This window comes from Lacerta agilis, chromosome 3 (assembly GCF_009819535.1).
Source record: "Lacerta agilis isolate rLacAgi1 chromosome 3, rLacAgi1.pri, whole genome shotgun sequence".
NCBI lineage: Eukaryota > Metazoa > Chordata > Lepidosauria > Squamata > Lacertidae > Lacerta > Lacerta agilis.
In genome coordinates, this window is record NC_046314.1 from 44,590,005 (window position 1) to 44,604,390 (window position 14,386).

Consider the following 14,386-nt stretch of genomic DNA (forward strand, 5'->3'; position numbering starts at 1 on the left):
TTGTGTGTGTTGTTACCATATCTATAAGCAAAGTCAAATGTTCTGAAAAAGTAGCATAGTGACTATAGTCATGGTGCATATCTGAATACACTCCCATGTCAAGCACTCTTTGAATGTGAAAAGGGAGCACATAAGGTAGAAAGGTTCTGTTCTAATCTACTCCCTGATGTACTCAACTTTCTGCATATAGAACTCAACATGCATTCAGAAGAGAATCAGTTCTAGAAGAACTGTGCAACATGCCTTTTTTTAAATATATGAACTGACAGAATCACAGAATTGTAAAGTTGGAAGGGACCCTGGGGGTCATCTAGTCCAGCCCCCTGCAATGCAGGAATCTCAACTAAAGCATACACAACAGAGTAGAACTCAATTGTTGAGCTTGCAGCTTAACAAACTACAGCAATGTTTTATAGGAACTTCAAGTGCCAGATTGCTATTCAAACATGATTAGTGAATGGCACAGACTAACTCTTAATGGTTGCACAAAAAGAAAGGCTTGCAATCACTCTCTCTCTCTTCCCCACTCCCTTCTGTACTCCCCCAAAAAAGCTTTCTCCAAAGGAGAGGGCTGCACAGTGAGGGATGTGTTATACTAGCTTGCAGTGGGAGGGGGGAAATCCCCAAAATTAGGTGGAAGAATTTTGCTCTAGTCTCTGCTGTACAGTCCTCTGCCTCCCCTTTTTGCAAGAGAAAGGTAGAGAAAGAGACTGCTTATGTGGGCTGCAACTCTACTTCTGTATTAAGGAAAAACCAGGCACAACTCCAGTTCATTTCTCAATTCATGTTCTTTTTTTTTAATTTTGCTTATCCGAAACTGAAATTTCACTACAGTATTCAGTTTCCGAGCACATTGCTTCAAATGCATTTTGGGGATTTAAATAATGAGCATGTGGGCTTATATTCAGAGAAACATGAAGTTATTTCCACTTACACGTGAGGTGATTTTCTGTTCCTCCACTCTGGTTGCAGCTCAACATGCCCCTTTCAAAAGCAGCAACACAGGGTGCTGAAACTGCATCCTCTGCTGTTTGATGGGCAGTTGCCAATCAACATGGTAAGCTACCCTGCTTATGTGTGCATCTAGGTGCTTTGTGCATGCACCAGCTTCTCAGAACGCAAGGCATTGTTTTTAAAGTAAGAAATCATGGTAAATTTTGTATTAGAGAACAGATAAAAGCACAATATTTACATGTACTGCTGCATTTAAGAAAACACAAAAATAACTTATTTAGACTTTCAGTATTGATCACAGCTACAGTATTCTTTCATAGAAAAGCAAGTAAGCTTGTGAATTTAATACTCTTGATTCTGTAACTGCTTGTACATGGGTATCACTGACATATACCCACTGTCCTACAGTGGCTCCTACAGAGTCTTTCAAACCTGCAATGCAAAAAAAAGCAAAAAGAGTTATTAATTACCATCATAGTGCAGAAGAGAATACAATATGACTAAGCCAATAACTCTGAGAATTTTGAAGGTTTGCTATTGTATAAAATTCACTGAAACTTTGTTTTCATATTCACAGTACTGCCAGCTTTGAAAATTGTCTTAGCAAAAGGGTACAAATGAGGAAAGGCAGTGTTTTCCCAACTGCATGTTGGAGTGAGCTAGGGTGGCCTTGAAAACTGAAGCTACTTGGTTGGATACCTGCTTGGGCAGGGAGACAAGGGCCAGTGGGGGGGGGGCCGAGGGGAAATGGAAATAAAAGTGCATAGAGCACCAAAACCCCACTACATGAGCAGTAGATTTCTCGTCCTTTTTAGCCTCTTGAGATTTCACTAGAAACCTGTTACAAATACATGTCAGCTTTTGTGCAGGCTACACACTTATATTTAAAAAAGAGAAAACTTGGCTTCTGAAGATACACACGTCTACAGTTTATGGGGCTGCATTGTAAATGCAGAATCATTGAGTCTACAGCACAGTCCTGGATAATGCACAGAGTCCTGAACAATGTGAAATGACATATTATCTCCAATGTAGAAGATACAAGATTTCGGCAGTAAATGTTAAGAAGAGCCCTGCTGGCCCATCTAGTCCAGCACTCTTTTCTCATGGTGGCCAACCAGATGCCTATGAAAAGCCTATGAGCAGAACCTGAGTGCAATAGTGCTCTCCCCACTGACTTCCCACAACTGGTATTCAGAGGCTTACTGCTTCCAACATAGCCATCATAACTACAGCCATTCGTAGACTGTCCATGCATCTGTCTAATCTTTTAATTCCATCCAAGTTGGTGGCCATTATTACTGTACTACCTTACATGGGAGAGAATTCCACTGCTTTAATTATTATGTGCTGTGTGAAGATTACTTCCTTCAGCGTGTCCTGAATCTTCCAGCATCCAGATTCAAAAGTTACCATAGGCTGGAAATCTTGAATGTGGAAATTATTGCATGTAAGAAACAGAATGTCTTAATTGTCCTTTTGCTGGAAAAAGGTGGGCTGGATCTAAAAGATAACTGTTTATTGTAGGCTGCTGAAGTACTGAACTGATAAAACCAACTGTATGATACTGAGAAAAAGGCATGCACTAGATGTGCATGTCCCAAAAATACATCATTTTCTTTAGGTACATACCTTGAACATTTCTGTTGCTAGAAATGTGCTCCAAAATCTTTTTGGATGGTGCTCTGACTTTCACATATGCTGCATAGTGACCTCCTCGCATGGACCCACTATGCTCCACTATTCCATAAAGAGAATAGAGAACTTTCCCACCATCTGCCACATTCTTCATTGCAAAAACAAAAGGGAGATGGAAAGGGGGGAAATGTGATTTCTATGCAGTGAGTTTTGAGAACATACTCAGCTCAAAAATATAACAATTAGCAAAAACAGTGACAAGCCTTCACTAATTTTACATCTTAGGCTAGCAAGAGAGGGTTTTTTAGTTTTTGTTTTTTAGCTATTGCCAATTCAATACAGCTACAGTGGTGCCCCGCTAGACGAAAATAATTCGTTCTGCGAAAATTTTCATCTAGCGGGTTTTTCGTCTTGCGGAGCGGCAATGACAGCCGCGCTCCGCAAAACGAAAAAAAAAGACGAAAATGTTTCGTCTTGCGAGGCAGCCCCATAGACTTTTTCGTCTAGCGGGGCAGCCTTCTGCTAGACGAATGCTTTCGTCTAGCGAGTTTTTCGTCTAGCGAGGCATTCGTCTAGCGGGGCACCACTGTATCTTGACTTGGCAGAGAAATGAGGCTTTCTGTGATTTAAAGGGAAGCCTTGGGCTTCACTTGAAAACAAAGACAACTGTAAAAACTGAAGCCTGAAATTATCGTTGAAGTAAATTGAAATGGTGCTTCTGACATGCCATACCTTGCAAGAAGCAGAACAAAACGGAGCCAAGTCCAAAACAAGAGGGAAATCCACGTGGCGGTTAACTTTCCTTAGACTCATACCAGCCTGAAGAAGAAATGAAATATTTACTATTTCTACTTGAGTGCCACCTGAATCCAGCTGTACTGCAAAAGCATAGTACTGAACGTTTTAAATTCAAAAATTCTGAATCGACTACAGTGACAAGAACAGTATACATACACTGACAAATTAATTTATTTACCTGATATGTTGATAAGAAAATTGCTAAATTCAGTCATGCAGAAATGCAACATAGAAGGCTAAATTGCAGCACCACGAAGAGAAAAGCTGCATCTGTTGAAATTATGTATTGTACAGAACTAAACTGCATTTTTGAAAAATGCTATAAATCTAAAGATCCACTAACAAAATGGGCTTAGTCATTTCTACCTTATTTATTTATAAACCACACAGTCACAGAAAATATAACAAGGCAGTACACAACATTAAGAGCCAACAAATCCTACTCAGAGTAGACTCTTTTAAATTCATGAACCTATGTTAGTCATGTGTATTAACTTCAATGGGTCTGGTCAGAGTAGGATTAGCATTGGATACCATCCTAAAAAACAATTTTCTTTGGCTGGGTATAAAAGGATCAAGTCTTTGATATTTCTTCCACAGTCACTCTGGAGAAAATACAGTTTTACAGAAATTCAGTGCAGTCCAAAATTATAACTCCTTTCAATAACACCTTATTTCAAGACTTTACCTGATGAAATCTTTTCAGATGGAGAACAAGAACAGCAGGAACTGAAGAAATCAACAGCTGCTTCCTGGCATTTGTATATACACCTTCTATTTTCTTTTCTGTACAGAAAAAAATTATTTAAAAAGCATGGCAGTATTTTTTAATTTTCTGTAGTATTTTAAGTATGCGTACAATCCCCACAAAAATCCAGAAAGGTGAATGTTTAGTAATAGTCCTAATATTCCTATTTTTCAGATAGCAGCTGAGGTTAAATAAACAATGATTTCCCTAAAGTCACAACACAGCTAAATATCTGAGCCAAAAGTCTCCAAGATCTAATTCCATTAGTCTTTCTACTGAGAACACAGGCTCACTGAACATATTGAATGTTCAAAAATGGTCAGAAGGCCCTCCTCTCCTTTTTTGCTGGATATTTTGGACATAATATTAGAGAAAAAATATTTCAGATTTGATTATTAATTTTATTGTCAAACTAAAGGAATGGCTCTGGGTAATCCTGTTGCCCCTAGCACAGCAAATTTATGTTAAGTCCTACTTCAATAGCACCTATCAGTTCTGAAAAGAAGAAAAACCTTCATGTACAGTACAGCAAGTATATGATACACAAATATTTATATTATTGCTCATCAGGATTGTGTGCTTTCCCCATGTTTTATACAGGTGAACATGGATGATACTCAGTTTACTGATCATATGGACTTACAACAGACACTGTTTTTGATGTTATGATTTATAAATCACACATACAAATTTGTATTAAAAAATTACAGTAAATCCACTTTTAAAACAGATTAGATAGTCATGAACGAAAAACTTATCAATTTTTAATTAGCCCTGATGCTCAAAACAGTGTCTCCATGCACTGAAGGAATATATCTTTGATTATCGGGTGCTAAGGGCAAACAACTTGTGGAATTAGACAGACCTCAGTCTGGTCCAGCAAGTCATATTGCTAAACTCCTAAATTATGTTCTGAAGGGAGTAAGTTTCTGCCAGAGAAAATTCAGCTAGAGGCAACTATTGTCACCTAGCCACACTCCAACTGCATTATTTCCCATGTTTAATCTCCATATCTTTCACGTTGGAGTGATTTTGCTGAGAGGAACTTGGAGGCATCAATAGAAGAAAAACACTGTAAATGCATTTTGGCCACAAGAGGGCATTAATATACAAATACAGTGGTACCTTGGGTTACACACGCTTCAGGTTACATATGCCACTAACCCAGAAATAACGCTTCAGGTTAAGAACTTTGCTTCAGGATAAGAACAGAAATCGTGCTCTGGCAGCGCAGCGGCAGCGGGAGGTCCCATTAGCTAAAGTGGTGCTTCAGGTTAAGAACGGACCTCCGGAATGAATTAAGTACGTAACCAGAGGTACCACTGTACAAATTAATGAAGGATGGTGACAAATGTCACATTTATTTAGGTCCTCTAGAATATATAAATCACAAATGTGCGTATAGAAAAAACCTAATTATGCAACTGGAATAAATTACGTATCTGGGGAATCTGCATAAATTTAATCAATCACAAGCTTTGTATTATATGCCAATTAGAGTTAAGGTTTTGTGGAGTTTTTTTTTTATTTGAAGTGCTTTGAATGTATCACATCAACATTGAGTGCATTTATAGCCAAAATGGCATTATTCACACAAAAGAGAGAGGTTATTAGCATGCTCTGGAGAATCACAAGCTCTGTAGAAAGACAGCCCAAAGAGGACTGAGCATGCCTGAGTGGGCATAGAATGACAACCAACTGTCCCGAATCCTGCATGGGAGCACTGCACACCACAACCTTATGTTGCAGGCCCCATTTGTGCTTGTGTCATATAAATGTAAAGGCTAAAAATATTTAGGATTATTGAAGAACTGTACTGAGGTCAAAAAAAATTGCAGACATGGTGAGATGAACAGGTTCCCCTCAAAAATGCACACTAGTTCAGTCTCTTGGATATAAGTTAAATGTCACTGATTGTGTTCTGTGGTGCAATCATACAACTTTTCAGGGTCTCTTGGTTATACAGCCAGAATCCAAAGGACTACAGTGGTGCCTTGGGTTACAGACGCTTCAGGTTACAGACTCCGCTAACCCAGAAATAGTACCTCGGGTTAAGAACTTTGCTTCAGGATGAGAACAGAAATTGTGCGGTGGCGGCAGTGGGAGGCCCCATTAGCTAAAGTGGTACCTCAGGTTAAGAACAGTTTCAGGTTAAGAACGGACCTCCAGAACGAATTCAGTTCTTAACCTGAGCTACCACTGTATTTTAGGCTGATCAAAGTCTTGGAAATGCCCAAAAGGATTTCTGAACTTTATCTCTGAAGAGCGGACTTTCATGCCGTGTGGCAAAAGGTCTTTGAAATTCCTGTGTTTCAAATGCAGTTTAGCATGCATGGTGGTGGCTGATTTTGAAGGCATATAATACATTCCCCATCCCCCCAAGTGTGCCAGAATCATACACTCCATTGGACCCTGAAAAGTTGTGTATGTGAAACAATACACTCAGCCATCATTTCATTACCTGTGAAATTTGCTTTCTTCTGGTGCTTCTGTTTCCGTTCCGTACAGTTCTCACACAAAAGTTTGTTGTTTCCCATTAAGAGCTCCACATATGTAAACTGATAGAGGCATGACTGGACTGAACACTCTTTAGAACTAGTTATGTAACACTGAGAAAGAGTCTGGAAAGCATTTTGAGGGTTTTGCAGTGATGGGGGGTTCTCTGCTGAAATGTCTATGTTGTTGGACAGACTTGACAGCTGATCTCTACTGAGAGTCCCTTCGGTCTCACCGACACCACTACCCAAGCAGAGGTTTGATAAGCCAGTAGTAAGTCCCTCTGTACCGCCATCACTTGACTTGTTATACTGTGATTTAATGCTTGCAGATAAATGTTTATGTTCATCAGTGCACAACCCAGGTGTGCTACAAGCTCTGCTGGAAGCAGTTTGCTTAGAATGACTTTCGCTTTCAGAGGCCTCACTGTCTGCACCAATGCTACTTTCAGAATGACTCGCTTCTTTTTCACTGCCTTCAGTCTGACTTCCATTTCCTGCAGATTCCATTACCGAACTGCTGTCTCTTGTATATGGAACAGCAGGTCTGCCTTCACCTTTAGTGTTTCTGACTTTTTTGTGCATGATAAAATGACTTGTTTCTTCTTCAGCAGAGGAGGATTTTTTGGCAAATCTTCTTTCATGGTTTTCTTGGTTCTGTCAATTTCCACATAATTAGCAAAGGGGTGGGGGGGAGAAACCAAATGTAAGTCTGTTGAAAATCCATAAAAGCACTGCACTAACTCTTAAAAGCATTTAGGAAATATGGTGGTTGTTTTTTAAACAAACAAACAAACAAACAAACAAACAAACAAACCAGTGTTTATGCATTTGCTTTAAAATGTATTTGGCTATATACTCCAACCTCAAATTTCCTACCTTTCTGAGACAGAAAAACCCTTTAACCTATCTTATGGAAACTCTCCCAGGTGTTAAGATCAGCAGAAGGGGCCTCTTGGTAGTTCTACTACCCTCAGGAGTTTGGGTGGTGGTGGTCCTGAGAGGGCATTCTCTCTGGCAGACCCCAATATCCTCGTGGATTTCCATGGTCTTTATACAGGATGACAACAAAACCAGCCACAGAAGGCACAAAGACCTAGGATTTGATAATGGTTTTGAGGGGATTCCTTGCACAAATGATGATGATCCATAAGTATCTGTGCATTGGATCCATGTTTTTGCATGGCAGTGCTGGAAAGCTCTGGATCTGTGGTGTTTACAGATCAGTGAACACAGACACAGCTGACCTGTTATTTGATAGGCGTTGCAGGGCAGTCCAGTTTCCTTTCCCCAAATAACTCACCTACCCCCACGCCCTTCTCAGTTACTCCACCTTCTGGTTAAGCTACTCAGGTACAGATGAGCTCTGAAAAGTATACAGAGCTGAAAGAGGTAGTGCCTAGGATATCTTAAATTAAATGCATTAATTTAGTATTGCAAACAAAAATATTACTAACTAAACTTAAAGCTTAAATTCAATTTTTGATTCCATTCAATTTAAACTTAGATTCCATCTGTAATAAAATCTCTTACGCTTTCAAAATCAATTTATCTTAGGGGCTTGTAAAACTTCTGCAATAAATGAAGAAAAAAACAGTGGCAGCTCATTCCTCTCATGACTCCAATTCTACAATATTTCATGGATGGATTATTCTTAACATACAGTAAAGCAATTTTGGCTGGTTTGAGCAGTAAGTGGTATATGAAAGCATAATAAAAATTAATGTGTACAACATATGTAAAACAGAAAGTGTTTAAAAAAAACCTCTTGAGAACTATATGAACAGTATTATACATTTATCAACACTGCAAAGTTTAACTTTGATTAACAAAAGCAGCATTAGGCTCGGCAAAAATAATTTAAATGCCTGCCTTCCAATGAAGTGTTGGGTTTTTTCCAAATGCCCTTGGATATTCAGATATAGCTGCGTTTTCTGTCATCCTTGGCTAAGGACAGAGGATCCCAACACATGGTGTTTGGAATTGGCAGTGCCCTATCTCAAAATAATTTTTCTAGTAAATATAAAGAGGGTAAATATCCCTTAGGTGATAGTCCTAAATTACCTCAGCTGGAACTAAAGTCCACTGAATTTAATCGGGCACACATACAGATTTATGTTTATATGACCAAGGGGACCAAGAAAGCTTTCCACTAGCAGCAAGGAACTTTCTAAATGAAAAGTGAAACATTTAACTATAGTGGTAAAGACCTCTTTAGGTCATTTACACATTCCTCCTCAAATGTACTCCTCTTTAATTCAGACTTTGAATACTAAAATTAAATTGATCAGCCTCTAGACCCTATTAGAATTTATTATGGGCAAGTCACTCATCTAAAAATGGAAATGGCTTCCATTAATTTCAATGGCTCAAAGCTTATACTCTTAAAGCCTTTCTAAACAATCAGAGGGAAGGGAATTGCACTTTTGTTGCACGGGATCCAAAATATCCTTCCTTTCAGAAGCACTTGTACTGGCTGCATCACATTTTCCTGGTGCTCAAATCACAGCCTATGTTGCTCTTTTCCCAGCAAGCAAGGTTTTTTGATTGAAAATTCTGGCTGAGCAAGTTTCAAGGGCTGAGCAAGTTTCATGGGCCACCAACAGGCCATCATCGTTTCATGAAATGGAAGAGTCCAAGCCCAAACCCCAGTAGGGGACCACTACCAATACCTGCAGGCTCCTGATCCTGATATACTCATCCTCACTGCTGCTGCTGCTGCTGCTGTTGCTGCTTACTACTACTACTACTACAACTTGTTTATCTGCCCTCTTGAAAGGAACAAGCAAGGAGAAAGAGCAGATACCCAACATGGCTTGCAGATTATCTTAGAGGACTGGGCCAGTGGGAGAGGTAAGCAAGTGAGAAACAACAGCAAGGTGGAGGGCCATCTCATGCAGTATCTTGCCTCAAAGTACCAAAAAGCAGCACTTGGTACCATCACTGATTTACTGATACTGCTGATGACATTCTTGACCACCCCAATCCCATGTCTGAGACTGCACAAAAGAGACTTGCATGAAAGTTGAAACTGACTTGCTTTCCCACAGGCAAATTGGGGGGGGGGGGTTCATAGTGCTCACAACTGTTCAATTTCCATTGAAGGATTTCCCAAATAGCCCCTGAAATTGCTTGTATTGCTAGCTCTGGATTTCTCCACATGCAGTCTGAGCATTAACACTTGTCTTGCCTTTTAAAAATAAGAAAGGGGGGAGGGAACACAGCACAACTATTATTCTCCATGCATTGTACATGGCCTCAATTTCTCACTGCTACGTCTGAATCAATATGGATTCCCTTCCCCTTCCCCCCCCCCCAGACTAAAACATAGCAGGGGCAGACTGTGGACTGATAGTATCGCCACAATTCTTTTAGTGAGCTTTGCCACTATACAAGTGGTAGAATGTTTGAAGGAAGTCTTATGGTCCATTTTCTGAGACTAGAAAAACTTTTTAAAAAAGCATCTCCTAATTCCAGACTCCATTTAAAAAGAGGGAGAGAGTTTCTACAAATTTGCATGACTGCATACAAAGAGATGTCAAGTAGAAGATTTTGTGCTAAGAGGAAATCAAAATCTGAAACAGACAACAAACATAAAAATCATAGCATTTGTGTGTATATGGTAGTGGGGGAGGGAGGGAGGGAGGGAGGGAGAGAGAGAGAAAGAACACAATAATGGAAGGGAATGGAAAAATAAAAAGCATAAATAGCCACTGAAACCTTAATGCCATCCAAAGAGAAATAAGTAGGTTTTTAGATTTTCAGCAATAGTATTTTTAAAGTCAGTGGATTTTTTAAAAAAAAGACTAGGAGATGGGAAATTCTGCCAGACTGCCTTAGAGGCCTCACGCTCACCACTCAGCTGTTAAGCAAGACACTTTTTCATCTGTCAAATGCTGAAGGATATAGGTTAAAATTTTAAATAATAAAAAATGGTCTGAAGTATTCTATTTTCAATAAATGTTCTAAACATAAAAGCTTTCCTTGTAAAATAATGTACAGTAGAATATTTGCAGGGGGGAAAGCATCTCACATTGTATTAGCCCATCATATCTGCAGCATGCTGTGCCACCATCAGGAAGAACCATGTTAAGAGGCTGAACTATGGTTCATAGGCCCTTGGGCCACTGGAGGCTGAGCACATCATGGAAGTCATGTTCCAAGTCTCCTGGGAGACTGTGTTGGCTGCACTTCTCATGTAGTACACCCTGCCAACTGATCCACCAAATGGCACGAAGGCTGACTTGTCTGCTCTCTTGGCCAGCCCTGCACTGCTTGCAATTGCAGCCAGAAGCAAACTTGGACAACACTAGAGGAAAGCAGGCAGGAGGGCACAGAGAGTGGAGAATAAATTTGAAAAGTAGCTTTTTATTTTATTTTTTAAAGAAAGAAATATTTTAAACCCATCTTTTTTTATAAAAAAAAAATCACCTACAAACACACATACATACAATATTTGTGGATGTGGGGGTGAATATATCACACACTTTTAAATTTCATAAATACAGTACTTTAAAACCCTGTAATGTATCAACACCGCATTATGAGCCCCAGAAGTATCAGGTGTACATATATCAAAAAATCTGTAATACAGTGCTGTAGATTAAAAGATACCTATTCAAACCAAATGAGATTTGTTATACAACTAGTTGAACTACAGATCAGCTATGCTGTTGCATTCTTACCTTATCTTTTGTTAACAAATGCTTTCTAGACAATTTAGATTGTTGATTATTCAGAGCAGTAACAGAAGAACAGTTGTACTCAACATCTGCTTCTTGGATATGTTTACCTCTGCTTGTCCTCCCAAAAGGAACAGGTTTTGAGATCTGGAAAATACACGTGGTTATTCAAGGTAAAACATACAATCTCCTATATTAAAAAAAGATCTTTCCCTCCTACCTTTTCCAAACAAGACTTATATCAATATGCACAGGGTAAATTAGACATCTGACACTTTAAAAAATATATATCTGGTTCATTTACTGGTCAAGTCTTAATCGTATCTTGTAAAATAATATTAATGTGTTTAAAAATTTAATTAGATTGTGTAAATAATTACAAAGACATATTTCTAGAATACTTCACAAAATTACAGCTCCCAGAAACTTGAGAGAGTATCATAGGTCAAGGCTTTCCTTTTGAAAATCAAATACAATGGGCTAAATCAGCCTTTTCCAAACTCAAGTCCCTACCTAGATGTTGTTGGTATACAGCCCACACCATCCCCAACCATCAGCCATGTTTGAAGGGAATGATGGAGGTTGCATCTGGGCACCCAAGGCTACAGAAGGCTGGGCTAAGAGGTAATCCTAAATCTTGAGCACTTGCAATCTACGCAGGGTTGCTCCCTCAGGAACTCCAGGAACTGCCTTATACTCAGGCTACTGTTTCATCTTGCTCAGTATTGTCTACAGTAATTAGCAGTGACTTTCCAGGTTTTCAGATTGGGTTTTCTCTGCAGATGCCAAGGATTGAACCTGGGACCTTCAACATGCAAAGCACATGCTCTGCTAACAGCCCTTCTCCATGAGCTATGGTCCTGCCCTCAAATGTTCCGGCAAGGCCTCTCCTCCTCAGCGAGGGGAGGGGTTGTGAGCGGGAGCCGGCTCCAGCACCTGGGCGGGGGGCGTTTCGCCCCAGCCTTACCTGCCCCGCCGCCGCGCCGCGCCCCTAGCAGTCAGCCAATAGGGCTGACTTGGGGGCGGGGTTTTGCTGCACCTTAGCAGCCGCAGCGGCTTATATAGCCAGCTGAGGACTACATCCATCAGAAATAGCTCTTTTCCCACAACAGTGATTCTTACCCATCCCAAATAATGCTACTTGTTAAAAAATACCTGATTGTCTGAAGAAGTTCACCCTTCATGGGTCAACACTGAGTAATTTAGGTCATTCATTTTAAATATAACCGATGTGGCTGAGCAGATTCCTTCTCCCCCACCTGTCCACCCTTCAAATACCAAACACTGTGAGGGTACTTACACTTTAATCTATGATGAAAACACCTCTTTCCACAAAACACTTCAGTTACACTGCATGTTTTCACTGTGAATAACTGATTCATAGCAGAGAAAATGCTAATAACTACTTGCCAAGTACGGTAACACATCTAGTTAATGCTTATACTGCTCACCTTTTATATCAGACAAGATCAGTTGTGTGCTTCTGGTATAAAACTAGTATATCATACAGGCAAAGGGAAATGGCTAGATAATAAATGTGTTTGAAGTTATTAATCTTACTTAAGAGACCCAATTCAGGAAGGACAACCCACAGACATTAAAAAGGCTCCAGGCATGATTTAATTTTTTTATTAAAAAAATAATCTGATAGTCACCCTTTGGTCAGTGCAAATGGTCAAGTTCAGTTTGGCAGTGCCAATATCTAAGGTAGGGTATGGAGAGACTGAATCCAGGGCTCACTGGCAATCTAATGTTTTGGCTGCTCCAACATTCGTTCAGTGATCCGCAAACACAGCAGCATGATGCTAATGTACCAATTGTAGCTATTTATTAAAGAAGTTGTTTCTTACCCTCTCTTCTATTATAGGAAGTGAAAGATCAATGAAAGGTTCCTTTACTGTGGAAATCTTAGAAGAAAGTAAAAAAAAGAAATATATCAAAGTGGAGTATGCATCATTTCTGGTTTCCATCATGCATTAGAACTGATGAACAGTGGTAGACAAATTTAATAAATAATAATAATAATAACTGCCTAATTCAAAAAAATTACACACTTTAAGGTTTCTTTATGTAGTGAAGAACTTCACAATACTGTTTTAGAAATGAAGTGACTGATTTCATTTTGGTTGTGTGTGTGTGTGTGTGTGTGTGTGTTTTAAAAAGGAAAACAGAAGTATGAACACTGTCAAAATCTAGAAGTAGTCATAGATTTCATTGGCAACAGAACAACTTGTCTTTTAGAACTTAATTTCAATACTATCAGAACATTATTAGATGCTAAATTTAGGCACAGAAATCTAAACATGTTTAGTTTTTTGCTGTTTTACACAGATTTTTAACATGCTCCCCTTTCTCTTAACCACTAGCATAACTTTAGGCTTCAATAACACAAGAATTCTGGCTATGGGCCTATACTAATAAGCAGGGGCAGAAAAATGCCCCACTTAGAGACTCCACTGGAAACCCACACATTTACATTTAAAGGTGGGCCATATTTCTTTCAAAGTAAGTTGAACTTTGAGAGACACTGATGAAGTGTTTCCAGATACTAGAAGAGGGAGGGGGAAACAAATAATTTTTCAAGTCCAGCTACAACTGTATCAATGTGGTGCCTGCCAGCAGGATTCTAGCCTTGTTTCCTATGGACAGGGACTCTCCATGTCCAAAAAAGCAAGCCAAATTTTGCAGTTCAGGGCACCGGTTTCCAGCGACTAGTCCCTGCCAATGCTGGCAAGGGAATACGAGTCGGGAACTTGTTTACCAGGGCTGTAGATAGCTCATGCCTGACACCAGCATGAGCAGGATTGCAAGGATGAGGCCACAATGATACAAAACAAACTGTTAATCTTTCTGGCACCCCAATCCTAGCCATATGCATGGATCTAGCTGCTTGCAAAGGCTTTGGCTCAATGACATGTTTTCTGACATTTTGCTTATGAAGTATTCAACATGCATCACACTCGGTAATTTCCTAGTACAGCAAGTCTTAAGGATGTATTTCCCTCAGTGGTTTTTCACATGAGGTATCGTGGGAACATTCTGATCTGCATTGTGAGGAACATTGCCCTCTT

General features: G+C 39.6%; 1 protein-coding gene across 3 annotated transcripts in view; it reads right to left on the minus strand.

Annotated features, from left to right (window-relative positions):
- Positions 1-898: 898 nt before the first annotated feature.
- USP45 (ubiquitin specific peptidase 45) overlaps positions 899-14,386 on the minus strand; it is a 48,809-nt gene continuing 35,321 nt past the window's right edge. For 2 of the 3 annotated variants that reach the window (XM_033143486.1, XM_033143485.1), the window contains exons 12-18: positions 13,166-13,222; positions 11,319-11,462; positions 6,600-7,290; positions 4,079-4,176; positions 3,325-3,411; positions 2,587-2,740; positions 899-1,386 (exon numbers count right to left, since the gene is read on the minus strand). In XM_033143486.1, the coding sequence (XP_032999377.1) occupies positions 1,256-1,386; positions 2,587-2,740; positions 3,325-3,411; positions 4,079-4,176; positions 6,600-7,290; positions 11,319-11,462; positions 13,166-13,222 (1,362 nt within the window). In that variant the 3' untranslated portion in view covers positions 899-1,255. Of the gene's footprint in view, positions 1,387-2,586; positions 2,741-3,324; positions 3,412-4,078; positions 4,177-6,599; positions 7,291-11,318; positions 11,463-13,165; positions 13,223-14,386 lie in introns of those variants that run through there. The other variant, XR_004426211.1, reaches the window with a different exon arrangement.